This window comes from Aptenodytes forsteri, unplaced genomic scaffold (genome assembly GCF_000699145.1).
Source record: "Aptenodytes forsteri isolate BGI_AS27 unplaced genomic scaffold, ASM69914v1 Scaffold13, whole genome shotgun sequence".
Taxonomy (NCBI): domain Eukaryota; kingdom Metazoa; phylum Chordata; class Aves; order Sphenisciformes; family Spheniscidae; genus Aptenodytes; species Aptenodytes forsteri.
In genome coordinates, this window is record NW_008794543.1 from 3197426 (window position 1) to 3214208 (window position 16783).

General features: G+C 37.3%; 1 protein-coding gene across 1 annotated transcript in view; it reads right to left on the minus strand.

Annotated features, from left to right (window-relative positions):
* NEK1 (NIMA related kinase 1) overlaps positions 1–16783 on the minus strand; it is a 50687-nt gene that overhangs the window by 19853 nt on the left and 14051 nt on the right. Inside the window, 11 exon segments of the mRNA XM_019470223.1 lie at positions 829–912; positions 1478–1561; positions 4643–4745; positions 8809–8940; positions 9023–9201; positions 12266–12340; positions 12433–12480; positions 12627–12686; positions 13142–13201; positions 15262–15419; positions 16705–16765. Coding sequence (XP_019325768.1) covers positions 829–912; positions 1478–1561; positions 4643–4745; positions 8809–8940; positions 9023–9201; positions 12266–12340; positions 12433–12480; positions 12627–12686; positions 13142–13201; positions 15262–15419; positions 16705–16765 — 1044 coding nt within the window.

Here is a 16783-nt window from a genome sequence, read left to right on the forward strand (position 1 = left end):
GTGGGGGGGGAGGGAAGTGGCAGGAACATTTCTCTAGTTTTAAATCAAAGTACAATGTGAATAAATAGGCAGGTAATCACTTGAGGAAACCCAAACACTCTATTAAGACAATGGACAGGACGGGGAAGAACAGACAGGAGTACAAGATCACACAGTAGGTTAATGAAAAGATGGAAACAAACTCCAGACCGTATTTACTACATGGATTGCCTCTCAAATTAAACTCTTTTTTTAACAAGTAAATGGATTGCTTCCAAGGGTGCCTTGGATTATTCATTTAACACCTTAAGAAGTGTTTGTTCTGAGTCTACTTTATGAACATATTATTTTGGTTTTGTTGTATTATGAATGTATTTTGGAAAAGCGATGTTTGAGAAAAAGTGTATTGATTAAATTGAGCTCATGCTAGGAATTTCTAACTTTAATACACACCTACAGAATGTATGAAAAGAATCGCTTCACACGCATTCTGTGTGAGCATTGTCAAAAAGTGAATTCTGGAGAAGTTCCTACAACTAAAAGCAAATAAATATAAACGTGCTAGTGCTTGATGAGAAATTTACGTGTCAAATTCAGATGTAACTTTATGTTGTTTTGTTTTTAGAACATTGTTAGTTTACAGGCACTGAAGATGCACCCCCAGCACTGAAATAAACAGGTTTTGCCTATTCTAGGAGGTGGAAGTACACTAACTGTGGAACAGAATTAAATGTCAAAAATATATGCCTATATATAAAACTGCCTATGAGAAAAGTCTTCCCACAGGGATAAAAAAATACATCCCACAGCCAACTTCCATAAGTATTTAAGATTATTTTTCAAACCAACCTTTTCTCCACGAAGTTTTGCTCTAATCTGTTGACGTTCATTAAAGTTTTGTAGCCGAATCTGTCTTAATCTTGCCAAATATTCCTAAGGCAAAGAAAGGAAATAAGTTTCAGTTATACTGAAACTGTCTCCAGTATGTTTAACTTAAAATACAAAAGATTCCACAAAAAAATAAGATGGGTGGGAAAAAAAACAAAAACCCCCACACTATTACTATCACCATAGTAGCATTTACTAATCTCCAGAAAAAGTCTCATCTAATGAAAATAAAGAAAACTGGAACGTATGTTTCTCAGTATTAAGTTATCATTACATTTTATATCATTGAAGGCTAGGAATGGTTATATTTATCACAACAGGATTAAGATATACAGAGTCATATCTATATGTACGCACATTCAAGAACCTCTCCGAGACAGACTGATGTAGACAGCTATTATTTTGATTATTTAAAAAAACCCCAAACACCAAAACCAACAACAAACACACCCAAACTCTAGAACTTTATACAGTAAATTATTTCCTATGAATTTATAAAGTCCTTTTATTTTGTTACACAGATGAACCATGCAGGGAAACTAGGCACAGTCAAGGTCAAAATAGTGCTATTTGTGTGATGAGCAAAGTGGCAAACATGCGGCAAGCATACCTCTTCCTCCTTGTTTCTGGATTTCCTTCCTCTTGCAGAAATGGGCCTGCCTCCATAGATATCTGCCACGTTTTGCAGTGTACCCTGTTTGCCATTTAATGGTATCAAATTTAAGGTGGCTGGGGCGGTAAAATTATCTGCTTTATCCAATAACTGTTCACTTATAAGAAACCAAATCCATCAGTGACCTGCAGTTGTTCTGAAGGTAACCAATAACCCCTTTTCACTTACACGAAACATATAACAGTAGTAACTAAAAATCCTGAGTAGCCAAAGAGAGAGACTAGAGCTTTAAGAATATAGTTGCCTTCTCCCTGCAATTCTGATCTTCTCCTGCTATGTTACAAAGCCTAAATTCTGATGGCCGTGAGTTTTTCTACATCTGGATTATATACAAATTGTGGCACAGAGTTGGCATTTCTGCCATTGTGGAGCCAAGCCTAAAATAAAAGTGGAATCCTTGTATGTCCTTAGATTAAGCTTCTTCCACAATGATGACTTCTTTTAAAACATACTACAAGTAGCAAACTCAAAAACCTAATAAAATACTTAAATACACACATTACATCTAACAAGCTGTGTTAAATGCCCAACACGTGCATTCACAGTGTATAGTCTTGGTTAGTATGATGTACTCAGTGTCCTAACTGTCACCAAAAGGATTTCAACCTTTAAGGAAGTCCAATACAAAACAGTACAAGAATCATTTAACCCCAGGTTTCCTGTTTGGATTAAAATTCAATATATTTATATTATTTTGTTCATGATACACCATAAGCCTCTGCTGAACAGGTTAAAAATATCTTGATTTGTTAACATACAACAAAGACTGTAAGCATACATGTGATAGTTACATGGACCTTCTTCCTTATAAAATACCAGGGCTTGGTATTTTATTTCTCAAGCTTGAGTGTAGAGAACCATCGGTAAGTAAATACTCCAGTTAAGTTATTGATAGGGAGGACTGAATCCAAATATTCTGGCTAAATACTCTCTCAGATTGAGCAAAAAATCAGTAACTCAAGGAAACAGCATACTTCTGCACTTCTGTGGTTTAGTGACCGGGGGATCAGAGAACACATTAAAGGAACTGTCCTGTGGATAAGTAGCAGCATACATTCATGAGGACTCCATGAGTTCTGGTTTCAGCTTGAGCATTAAGTCATACAAAATGGAAAGGAATACTTTCCATATTCACCTTTTCAGAAAATATTTGGTTTTATTTTTAACTTTTTAATGCATGTTCCTGAGCTTTACAAAAGCTAACTGGCACTATTCAAGTCATCTCATTGTTCTCTATTCTAGCATTCAAGTTAGTTTAGGTATTTTCATCAAACTGATGGAGATTTATATCACTGCTCTTAAACAAGAAAGAAACTGGAAGCAAGATTTTTGAGAACTGATTTTCCTTCTGTAGATTGTTAACTTTTACTCATCTGCCTACATTAAAACTTTCAAAGACCAGGACTCAATGTTTTGCAATGCCACACAGCTACAGTGAAGTAGCAAATTAGGTCAGCAGCTGTCTTGAAGAAGAGATGACAAAGTATCATCAACTCAACTATTGAGTCAAACTTTAGACTGTCACTTGAAAATTAAAATTGACAGCAACTATATTTAACAGAAGCTGGGTAAATTAGTGCGAGTCATTTAACTTACAAGTCTTTATACGACAAAGGACTGCATATTAGCTGATGATTCCTACTGATTTCTCCTCTCAGATCATCATGCTCTGGACAATAGTCCCATCCCTATATGAGAACTACTGCCAGCTAGTCAAATTATTTTCCTGCACAAATAGAAGGAAGCTGCTGAGAACTTCTGCTATCAATGGCAAATGATAGTACATGAATTTGAAACCCTGGCTTCGAGTTTTAAGTCTTAAACATCTGGAAGTTACTTCTACAGCTGTTCAGTAACCTCCCTGTTTTATTACGGCAGCCAGTTAAGAATAAAACATTTGGGCTCAGTTGAATACATTAGAGAAACCTGAGAGACATTAACCTGAATACTTGGGTATCTTGCATTAATTGATCTCATACATTTATATTAATGCCAACAAAGTCAAGAACAAAATGGAAGCAGGTACTACTAAGGACTTGTCTAAGAAGAGGCAGTCTTAACAAGAATTGTTCATTTTTTCAAAACTATTTACTGGTCTTGGAGGTTTTAAAAAACAGAACCATAGTTTTAAAGTGGAAGACTCATGCTTCAAAACATATATACTAATCTAAGAACACTTCACCATCAAAGCAGTGAATCAAAGTATCTAAGAATTGCTTATTCTAAGTGACATAATCCCTGAAACAAAGACCTGGCTGTAAATCATGATCTGATATTCAGATATAACTCAGGAGATGCTTTTATAAATCTGCAGTTGGTCTCATCTCACTGCAATGCCAGCACGGTCAGTTTAATTTCAGCAGCTGACAGTGATATTGTGGCTTGGTTGTGTATGAATAGTGTGGAGAAGCACTCAAAAACCGAAACTGTTCATATTATGAAAACACATAGTTCAACCACACAAAGTCCTAGTGCAAATGAGTAATTTCCAAGATATATTTACTACAAAACAAACTTCCTAAAGGGATACTGAATTTAGAACTGCAAGGATAAAGAACAAAGAACATTTTGTGACACTGTCCACTAGTTAATCTCTAAAGAGTAAAGGTTTCAGAAACATCAACCTTGACAAAGACGGATGTCTTTATAATACCTTCTCAATAAGCAGAATGTGTTTTTGTAAAACACACTACTGTATCTGATCATTAGCTGTATCAGTTTAATCAAACTTCATTTTAGGTTCAAACTAGTGAATAATACATAAAGTTTAATTTTAACCAAAACTTTAAAACTATGAACAGAAAAAAATGTAAATGAATGTTCTAATATTCACAATATCAAGTTAGACACGTGCAAAAAAGGTATTTTCCTTTGTTAATAAGTTTACAGTCATGAGAAATGTATTGCACCATTCTGTTACATTATAATAAAATCAATAACAAAATGCAAAAAACCTACCTCCCATTCCCTCTCTTTTTTTTTTTTCCTCTTTTAATACTTAAGGAAAATATTTAGCCAGCATTTCATGGTTATGATGCTACTTCAAAGATTTATAAAGCATGCTGAAACGGTAATATACATAGGGAAGACCAGATTCCATACCATGTGTCCCTCAGCTCGAGCTTTGTTTTCCATGGCTTCTCTCTTTCGTTGCCAAAATTCTTCAACTTGCTTTGCTCTATCTGCAGCTATCCATCCTTTTTGCCTGAGTAATTGCAATACATAGCAAGATGAAAGTCTTTGAAATATGACACTCAACCCCCCCGATGCATTTATTCTAACTAGGACACACACACACAAAAAAGTAACTTTCTATGAGTAAGGCATCTTCAAAAAGTGCCTTTCATCAGCCAAAATACAAGTCAGACCTCCACAAAATAGAGGAAAATAGGCTCAACTAAGTTGAAAAAACCCCCAAAAAACCCCACCACGTTGTCCTTCCAGATCCTGGTCATCAAAACAAAAATGAATGTCAAAACATAATCTTAGCGCGATTATTTCTGAAAATATCTCAGCTTGTTTCATTATTGTTATCGCCTGAAAAAGAAGACTCCTTCAAGGTTTTCCTACAGAGATGAGCAAGAACTCATCACATGAGCCAGTCAGTAAGGTCAATACTGCAGCAGACTTTTAAGAGTGACCTACATTTGGAGCAAGAGCTTCTACCACTTCGATAATTAGTATGGTGCTAGCGTTCTAGGAGTGTTCTGGCAACTCCTTTTGAGGGATCTTGGGGGATTTTTGTTTGTTTTTAAAGGCACTGTGAAGGAATTTTCCTACCTTAGAATTAGCCAGAACAAGATGTTTTTTCACATGTTCCACCCCAGGTCAGGGACCTACTTGGGTAGCCAAGGCAGCTATGTTCAGGTTCCCTCTCGTCTCAATTAGGACAAGAGGAAATGGCCTCAAGTTGCACCAGGGGAGGTTTAGATTAGATGTGAGGAAAAATTTCTTTACTGAAAGAGTGGTTAAACATTGGAACAGGCTGCCCAGGGAAGTGGTTGAGTCCCCATCCCTGGAGGTATTTAAAAGACATGTAGATGAGGCGCTTAGGGACATGGTTTAGTGGGCATGGTGGTGTTGGGTTGACGGTTGGACTCAATGATCTTAGAGGTCTTTTCCAACCTGAATGATTCTATGATTCTATTCTATACCGTAACTGAGCATCTGGCAAGTCTCCTAGTACATCCATACGATCTTTTGTAGAGGAACCAATTTCTGACGAATTGGTTAGAAGTGGAGTGAGAGAAAGCTTTCTATTAAAAAAAAATACTGAGAAATGCTGTAAGATATTCTAACAAATGGTAGAATGATGAGGCAATCCCCTTTTCCAAGGTTCCCCATGCCTCGTTTGACTGAGGACTACTGGACATCAAGCAACAGGCAGGAAGAAATTGGAATAATCTGCTAGCAATAACCCACCAGGCTGAGACAGTTACAGAAAGAATCATTTTGCAATACAGGAGCTATTGCTAGTAATTCATAAATTAGCACACTACTTAAACATGCTTGCATTTTGTTTTTTCTCTACCTTCACTGCCCCCCGCCCCCCCCGCCCAGCCAACAAGGAAATGAAATACTTCCATATGCTACAATTCATTAAGAAGACAGAGATAAAACTACTTTGATACAATAAAACAAACGCTGTAGCTACTCTGAAAAAGCAAGACGATCCATGTAGGTGTTACTGGTAAAGAAACAAATATTTGATAATCTTTGTATACACGTATTTGACTCAGTACAAGATTTTCACTGTAACTGTTCATTACATATGAACTCAATTGGTGGATAGTGAAATCTGTCCAAATCCGTGTCATATAGTTGAAGTTTAGCTTACAGTGTTGGAGGGGAGGTGCTTCCCGAGCAAAAAAACCCAAACCTATTTTTCTCAAACCAAATTCACAGGAAAAACTTATTTCAACTCAATTTTATGAAAATGGTTTTCCCTACTCTAAAACTGAGTGACTCATTTTGCTAAAACGTTTCAACTAGATTTCTTCTGGGCTGCATTTCTGTCCAAGAGACAATTTTTAAAGATTGTTGATGATGAATATACTTAGCTTTACATTAGTTGTGGTAGTGTAAGTAAGATTGCAACTTGAGGATTTCTCAACTTTAATATACGCTTGTGCTGGTTTTGACTGGGGTCAAAATTTCATTTGTGCTGGAAACAGTGTTGATAACACAGGGATGTTATTGCTATTGCTGAGCAGTGCTTACACTGAGTCAAGGCCTCTTTTGCTTCTCACCCCACCCCACCAGCGAGTAGGCTGGCGGTGCACAAGAAGTTGGGAGGGGACACAGCTGGGACAGCTGACCCCAACTGACCAAAGGGATATTCCATACCATGTGACGTCATGCCTAGCATATAAAGCTGGGGGAAGAAGAAGGAAGGGGGGGACGACTGGAGTGATGGCGTTTGTCTTCCTAAGTAACCGTTACGCATGATGGAGCCCTGCTTTCCTGGAGACGGCTGAACACCTGCCTGCTGATGGGAAGTAGTGAATGAATGCCTTGTTTTGCTTTGCTTGCGTGCGCAGCTTTTGCTTTCGGCTGGGGTTAAACCACGACAATGCTCTAAATTACCTATCTTTAAGAAAGTTTCAATTATTTAAATTCTTTCTTTGAGCTAAACATCCTGAACACTTATCTTTTTATTTCACCTCCAGCTGAAAGAATAAAATGCAGAAGCAAAATACTGCTAGGCTAACTATAATACTAAAATTGCTTCTAGATAATAAAGGACAAATACTTACCACATTTTAAATGCTAAGAAACAGCACTTCAACTTAAGCCTAAAGGTAATCCAGTTCATAAACAGAAAAAAAAAATCTCTACTTATTTTGAAACTTCTGCACAGTATTTTCATTGAGTGCTTCCAAGTTCAGGTATTTGAGAAATACTGAATCAGTTTCTCTTCATGATCTCCACGTTACTCATAATTTGCAGCTCTCTACTATAGTTCCTCTCAATTTTAATACATTTAAAACAGTTTACCCAGGTGTAGCCAAGTATCATTTAATATTGCCAAATGTGTGAGGCAGTGTTTCCTAATCTAGGCAAGATTTGGGGATTGTGGCACTGTGTGCAAAGCACTGAGAATAAATAGAGGAGGATGGAAATACACATCTACATCAGCTGGGAAAATACACCTTCCAGTACTGGGTTGTACCAGGAAGAATTTTAATTAGCTCACAACAGCCCAAATTACTGTAAAGAAAATAAATATACCTTGTAGCTTGCAAAATTGTAACATCAGTGTTAAACATGTTATGTTTTTGCTGCAAATTTTAAAATAGAAAAAAATCTACAAGGCAAAATATATTCTATTGAAACATAAAACTGAATAAAATTAATTTAGAAGAACAAATGTTTTCTTTGGCCACTTCCTTTTCCTCACATTAACTCCATTTATTTCTTCCTCCATGGGATACATCATTGGATCTGCAGAAGTTAAAATAATGCATGTGAAAATTTGTTCCTCTAGGAAAGTTAGTTAGTAACGCTCACGTACTAAACTTCTAGAAAAAAAGATATTTTCCCATTTACTGCTCACAAGTGCGGACAGAGTTCTTTGGGCAATATTAACAGATCTGAAGGAGAACAAAGAAGTTTTGAAGAAGCTACTTGAAAGAGTGAAATCATACTTGAAAGAGTGAAATCATTTAAAAAAAAAATCCATACTTGTTTACAATCCTTTTATATATAAAATACTCAGTTTATAGTAATTGCAAAGAACAAGCATCACCGAATTAGAAGTTGCACACCATTGTAACACCTGGCATTCGCATCTCGATGAAGAAAGCTCCTAGAAGTTTTCCACTGATCAATAAACAGGAGCTAACAATTCTGGGAGCGTTCTAGACACTGTCCTATGCTAAAGAGTCAAACACTTAGATGTAGAGAAGGCAGTCAGAACGAGATGACAGGAGAAGGAAGCATCTTGGCAGGTAACACAAAAAGTGGAACTATGAAAAAAGCAAAGGAGGAGGCTTATAACGTTATCTGCAACTGCATTAAGCCAAGAATTTTGGCTGAAATCTAGTTTAGTTACAGTTGTTAGTAATCCATTTTTTCCACTATTGGAGAAGCCAAGGTTTCCATTGGTTCTGAAAGAATTGTGGTCTGCAAGGGACTAACACACAAACAGACAGCACAGTACCAATGGATAAAAGTGATTTTGAGACATGTCCAACTACTAAATGAAACGAGACACAGAACAGGAATCTAACACGTAGGGACAGATTTATGGATTGTCATAGTCCAACCTGTTTGCATTGGCTTGTTTAGACACCTCCTTCAATCTTTTCATTTTTTTCCTAACTGCACCAGCATCAGGTAAATGGTGATGACCTGCAGGCCCCTTAGGAACTCCTGGACGTATTCCAGGTGGAATTCCTCTGTAGATAAATATGTACAGTAACTTTCATTACTTTCATCTAAAGCAGACCACGTGCAACTTCCAATGGAAGATAGCCGTACCTTTCAACAACTTCTCGGCCTTGTACTTTCACTCTCAATTTGGCTTCCCTCTCTTCAGCAGCTCTAATGTTTTCCTTTTGCTGTTGCATCTGGTCAAAAATAGCACGATAGTGTTCATATTGTCCTCTGGAAGACACAGGAAAAGGACCAACACCACCTCCACCGCCATAATATGGTGCCTGGAAATCAAAAGGGGTAGGGTGGAAATCTCAAATACTGGTTTTAACAAGCCCTTCCAATTTTCCCCCCTTCAGCAGAATAAAAGCATTAATATGTTCTGCAGCAATTCTGAATTGGTCCTAGTTTTATTCCTGGCATGCCCCTATTTTAACTAACTACAAGATAGATAAATTAAAAAGTTATTTTTCTGTTAGCACTCCAGAATAACACAGCATTTTACCTCCCTTTGATAATAGTCTAGTTATACATGAGACATCTGTCACACATTTTGGAAGTTATTGGTAGCAAATCCATTGAAATGTAATTGGAGATAGATGTTCTTACATGGCAAAAATCAAAGTTTTGGCACAAAAGCTAAAAGTGATACAATACTAACTGAAGTACTAATGAGTGATTTGTAGCCAAACACCCATTTTTTTCACAAAGCTAGAAAGTTAAGCACACTTCTAAGGTTGCCGAATGGCATTCAGTGCAGATTTATCTGAGAATCCCCATTGTTACCAACCTATAATCTGGTTTCATCATGAGACTTGAGATGCTTCCCTACTAAAGCTCAGATCAGGGGAACATCTACCACAAGCTACCGCTTTATGCGAATTATCTCTGTCATTCTCAAAGAATTAGAATTCCTACAGATCCTTCGTGTGAAAATAATTAAAAAAAACAAAATGTTGCAAGCAGCTGTGTATAGTAGTAGCCAAGGATGGATGCAGAAAATGTGAAACTGGCAAAACAAGGTTAAGGTTGTCAGCACATGCATAAAAACGTTCCCATTACACCTGGGGGAAGCAGTCAAGTAGCCCACGGTAGTGAATCTATGGAATTTGTTTTAACAATAGTTTCAATGTTCCTTCCAGAGTGGTCTTAAGTATTTTAAATAAATTCAAATAGGAGTGCAGATGTGACAGGTTTAAGATTGCCTCTTAGAAGTTCCTGAACAGATTATATTTGACAATGGAATTTAGCTCACATTCTGAGTTTCAGTTGCTCAACACCCATCAATAGCTCCCCGTAATCCATATGATAGAATACTAACTGAAAGATTTATCCAGGCATTCAAATAAATATGCAGGTATGCTGTTCATCTGAATAAAAGTAACTTACTATGCAAGACTATAGTTTCTACAAATAGAAGGGAAAGTCTTGCTTTAGACACTATTCAAGGTTTCACCTATCATTATTACAGCTCAGTTTTCAAAAGGATTATCTAAAGAAATAGTATGATCAATCTCTAGGCAAATGCTATGAAGCAGGTGCTCATCAATAGTCTGCAGGACAGTTACAGCCCCTGCTAGACCACAAACCTGAAGCCAAATCCTTGCCACCTCTTTCCTTCAGACACAAGTGCCAGCAGCCAACCCAAAAAGACAACAACAGGAGAAAATCATGCAGCACATGACCCTGCTGTGCCTTCATAAGAGGCTATATGGTTTGCATTATTGGAAAGCTTGAACAATGCTATTCAACAGCATGGTCAGGGAGTTGCTGGATACACTGTTTTCACATTGGAGGAAGGAAAAGGATAATTAAGTCAAGAATACTATAAGAGTAGATGGAAACCTGGAGTGATGATAACCTAGTGGCCTGCAGTAAGATTTGTACTAAACTATCCAATTTGGAGAACACATTTCAATGAATTTTAAAGCATGTCTGCCATGACATTTTACACCAGTCACACAGTGAAAATATACAGCCACTGAACCTCAGTTTTCCTAGATGACTGAGAATACCGAAAACGATGCAGCCGTAGCTACAACAGAACACTTTATACGTTTGCAGTGTCTAAGGACCTTGCTGATAAAACTCTCAAAAGTTAATCAGAAACATGATTGTTTTCAGGAACATATGTAGCTCTCACCCAAATGTGACGATGCTGATATATTGTGTTGTATGGAAGCTTGTATTGGTGCCTGCCAGTTTCATCTTGACAGAGAGAGAGAAGGATGGTATAGGAACCAAATGATTTTTCCATTAAATCAACACCTGGTAGTTTTTAAAGTCTGGTATGCTTAAGTTTGCTTTTATATTTAAAGCTTTACTTATATGATGTGTGGCACACATCCAAAGATGATGTCTATTCTGAAATAATATATTTAATAAGCAGCTACTGAAACCTGGTCAAGTGCTTGTGTATTCCTCATATTCTTGTACAAGGAACAGAAAATAAAGACCTCTATTCATTTTGACTCTACTGCTCAGTCAGAGCTTGTTTACAAAAACCCTACTAAACATGTTTAGGCCAAGTATTTTTGTAAGACTTGCTACCACCACAACAAATAGCTGTGTTTTAATCCATTTTCTATTGTCAGAGAGATTTACACCACAGCAATACTTAAATTCCTGCACTGGCTCTGTCTGATGAAAGTACCCAGACCTTTATATTCAAGTAACTCCATGAGACTACTTCCCAGAACAGTTATGTTTCCATGAAACTACAACACACACAAACAGGCAAAAAGAAACTGTCACAGGGATCAGATTAAATTATGCAATTCAATTATGTAAGAAGTGAATGGCTAAAGAGTTTACTGCTTTCAGAAAAAAATAATTAGATATTCTCAGGATTTCACACCCCTCTCCTGAACAACTTATCAGTATATATAAACACTCATGTTGCTAAATAACGAAGAATGCCTAGAAGCTGGTGTTTAATAGTGGGGAAGAGGTCCATTATCATAATATGAGAACCTGGAAAAAGATTTCAACAAAAGAATTCAAGAACAAACTTGAATGTGAAAGAAGCTGTTCATGCATAGATTCAGCACAGGAAAAGTAGCAAAAGCAGGAGTGGAAAAAAGAAAGTGGTGCATGAAAACCATTACTGGCAGAAAGAGAAGAGATTCAGAAATTTAGTAAGTATTAAAAATGAAAATTGCACATGATCTCCAAAAAGCCAGGGAAGAGATTCTGTTATACAGTTTCTCTTAAATTATCCATAGATTAATAATGGGCAGCCCCAAGAGTTGACCTCCAAGAGCAGATCTTTCTGAAAAGAGAAGACCATGCCAGATAACCAAAGGTGGGGGGAACAGACTACACCACATTTCTGCATCTGCTGCCAACCTTAACATCACCACTTCCACCTGAACCAAGCACATTCCTCCATCCTTGTTCCCTGGCTCTGTTTATTCGTTCCATCTGAAGGAGAAAACAATACAGGAAAACATAATTCAAGGAATCACTAAGTAAAAATTGAACTTCACTATTAACACATTTTAAACATATTTTACCCTTTCTTTTTCCAGTCTTCTCATTTCATCTGCCTTCAGTAGACTGATCTGCAACGTGTAAGGATTAAACAGGTTTAGTAACTGGGAAATCGAACTATTCCATATTCTTAAGCAACATATAACACACCACACCACAAGATATTTCATTAAAATTACTACGGGTGGAAAAAGAAAGTCTCAAGAATCTTGTCTACCTGATCTCTCTGGCGTTTTTCTTTTTCAGGCAATTCTGACCTTTTCTTTTTTGAAGGTTCCTGAAAAATAAGCATATAATTTGGTATTTATTACTGAGCCATTATTCTGTCAAGTCTCTGCCAAGATCGGTTAGTGCTCCAATTGCTGGTGTAAATCCATGAAGATAAAAAAAAAAAAAAAAAATAAAAAAATTTAAAATCACCATTACATAACGTTTGGGAAAAAAGAGACAGGTTTGAAGGTTTTATTTTGTCATTCTTGCTCTCGACGTAGCTTTTGCTTAGTTGGAAAATTAACAGATGATTTCATGATACCTCAAACATTTTCCTCCTTTCTTCTCCTGGATTCTTTTTCTTCATTGGAGTTGGAAAGGCCTGGATAAAAGGTGAAATTTCAAATTAGATGGCACAATGCCAGAATGAGAAAAATTCAGGTTTGAAGGTTTTATTTTGTCATTCTTGCTCTCGACGTAGCTTTTGCTTAGTTGGAAAATTAACAGATGATTTCATGATACCTCAAACATTTTCCTCCTTTCTTCTCCTGGATTCTTTTTCTTCATTGGAGTTGGAAAGGCCTGGATAAAAGGTGAAATTTCAAATTAGATGGCACAATGCCAGAATGAGAAAAATTCTAATGGGAGAAAAAAAAATGAAACCCACAACTTAGTATGTGCAAAATGGGGTTTAAAATAATTAATTACTCAGGAGATTTTAAATGAAAAAGCACTGCTAGGATCTAGGGGTAAATGCTTCTGTACTTGTTCATCCTCTACTAAACGCTCTGTCTTGAAAGCCGAAGGCAGTAATTTTTAGTTCTGTTTTGTCTTAATTTTTCTTCTCTGGCAGTATCATTCTGCATTACAATATTTTCCTATTGTAAGTCTTTAAGGTTCCCTAGATATTAAGATTCTCTGTTATTTGGCAAACAGATTTATAAGGTTATCTTTAGGCTCTTTCACTTAGGTAACTAACCAAGCTTCTTGTTACCTATAGAAGAGAACGCAGCCACTATTGAATATCTGGTAAAGAAGCAGCTATATGTAATAAACCATGCTGCTCACTCTAATCTTCTCAAAAAAGTGATGGTTACTTCAAAGCATTTTTTTTTTCTGACCATATGAGAATACAGAGAGCTGCAAAATATTTTCTTTTGACGATCTAAAATCCTATCAAATGAGTACTTCAAAATCAAGTATTTCAGAAGATGGAAGCCTTTAGAGACTTAGGTCAATGTGGTTCAACTACACTGAGTTAATGTAATATCACTAAACAAAGGAGATGATTGTTAACTGGTTTTTCAGAGAAGCATGTGAGAGCTGCAAGCTCAGACTACCCTGGAACAACAGCAAAGAGAAAAAAATTTATATTACACTGTAGTCATTTTTTCTATCCTATGTCTTATCCCTTGTCACTAGGTACAATCCACACAAAGAACATGTCTTAAAATTGCAGCGTTACTGAATCCTTACATGCAGCAAGAGGATATTTCCTCAGTCTCTACCCTGCCACTTTGAGTCTCTATGCAAGTTGGATCGGTGTTGGCTGGTGAAACTGATTATAAAGAGCAGCTGACTAGCAGACGGTTGCGCAAGCAAGCCTTAAGACATGAAAACCTCACGGTCTCATAAGGACACACAAGAAGTCTGTGCATTCCCTTCTTCTTGCTCTTTTTTCCAAACTGTGTATCACAAACCAACAAGGCTTGTGTGATCAATGAGCTTTTCCCTAAACCTCCGATAACTTTTGAACCTCAAGCATAATTTATATCTCAAGGATAATTTTCCATCCACCTATCAAATTTGACAGATGGATAGAGATCTCAGTATTATGTTCCCTGAAGTGCCATGGGGAGAAGGAAAGAAAACCCCAAAACCCACAAAAAACCCACCAGCACAACAAAAATATTACTTATTCAGAAGAAAATTTGAATTAGTTCTTTTGCTGAAGTGGGACCTTCTTGGCTGCTAGTTGTTTGGCACGTGCATATAGCTCAAAACTAGCTGTATCATAAAAATTTCCTGGCCATGCAGTAATTAAAGGAATAAAGAGAGAGGAAAAAAGAGTTTTATGTAATAAGGAATACAGAGAAGATGACTGGAAGAAAGATCAAATGTACTGTATGAAGGCATACAGAAGACTCTCATTAGCTCACGGAATTAAGTCTGGGAAACTCCTCTTCCAATTACACAATTCGTCTGGCTGACAACACTTTAGAAAGTGACTAAAAAAAGTTTCCTATGTTTTGAAAATTTCAGATTATTTTTGAACGAGGAAGAAAGATGCAAAGATTCTTATCCAGTGTCAATAATCTTGGTATACCTGACAGACTTCCAACATTTCTAAGAGTGGTCAACACCAACAAAGGAACTGAAAACATGCAAAGCACATCTAATTCAGCAGTGGAATTAAAACCCAAACCTAAGGTAGCAGTCTCCAAAAATCATTATAATAAAACCAACAAAACAACAACAACAAAAATCAATAACGAAGGAAGCCAAGCATTTAAACTACTATTACTTTCTCTGCAGATGCATGTGTCCAGATAAAAGACATTTTGAAAAGGAACGTATAGTATTTTCATAGCATTTAAATAAGGTATGAGCAAACCAGTTCGATTTAAGCAACAGCTTCTTACCTGTCTAGATTTAGCCAATGGCTTCTTCTCATTAGGCTTTTTAGGTACATCACAAGACTTCCTGATCACTAAAGGCACTCCATATTTTGCAGCAGGTTTGGTAATTTTCTGAGCTGGTGCAACTGAAGTCAGTATTTGTTCTTGAGCTGGTCTTTTAGCTAAAAAGAAACAAAAAATGGTTTACAGCTATCCAGGCTGGCCAGTGTACCATATTTCCCTTTCCCAAGGTCTTGGAACAGCAAAGCTGGAGGAAAACAGGTGAACTGCTAACATTTCATTCACATGAGCTGATGCATAAGTGCAATATACCTAGTTGTCCCAAACAGCTCGTCTAAATTTAATGCTTGATAAGAAACAGCAGAACACAATCCCTGAGCTTTTCACTCTCAACACTTCAAACTGGAGAACTGAAGCTTATTTCAGCTGCCATGCTTTATTATCTAGTTGTCATGGACACAGAGAAAAGTTTTCCTAACGGAATGGAGAGACAGGCCTCCCTCCACTAACAATACTGGACTGCAACCTGCAACACTAATGTCAGAAGATGAGTTCTGGAAGAGCTTCAATGGCCTTCAGGGATATTGTTTTCCCTGTAGAGTTCCTGAAAATACACCAATATTGTGGATTTGATTCTGTGCTAGCAGGGCTCTCTTGAGCAAGACCGTCTTGACAAAGTGAACCACAATCTAATTTGCTACCAGTAGCAGAAATTCTACTGCTTTGGGCTTTGGAAGGGACCCAATAAGGATCATCGAGTCCAACTCCCTGCTCCTCGCAGGACTACCTAACACTAAATCATATGACTAAGAGTGTCCTCCAGATGCTCCTTGAACTCTGACAGGCTTGGTGCTGTGGGGAGCCTGTTCCAGTGATTGACCAACCTCTCAATGAAGAACCTTTTCCTAGTGTCCAATCTGAACTTCCCCTGACACAGCTTCATTCCATTTCCTCATATCCTATCACTGGTCACCAGAGAGAAGATGTCAGCACCTCCCCCTCCGCTGCCCCCCTTGAGGAAGTCGTAGCCTGCGATGAGGTCACCTCCTCATCCTTCTCCAAGCTGAACAAAACAAGTGACCTCAGCAGCTCCTCATAAGTCTTGCCCTCAAGGCCCTTCACCATCTTGGTTGCCCTTGTACAATAACAACATACAAATTACTTCCAGTATTTGCAGTCTTTACTGTCTCCTTAAATTTTGGAAGCGTAGTATACTGCAAGAGGAAAAGTACACCTAAAATATTACAGGACCATAGTTTATCCTTGCATCATTTGTACCCTACATACATCCAGTTCCCCAGGGGAGAGGGAAAAATTGCTTCCCTCTCTTTTTTCCTGAAACTTCTAGAAACAGGTATAAGAACACACTAAAACCAATAAAAGAACAAAGCTACATACACTATCTTGCCAGAGCTGAAAGCGAAAGCACTTTACACACTTACTTACCTGGTGCAGCATGTGGTCCAAACTTCTGGAAGATTTTGTGATTGAATTCTTCTGCAATAAGCTAAACAAAAAGCTGAAC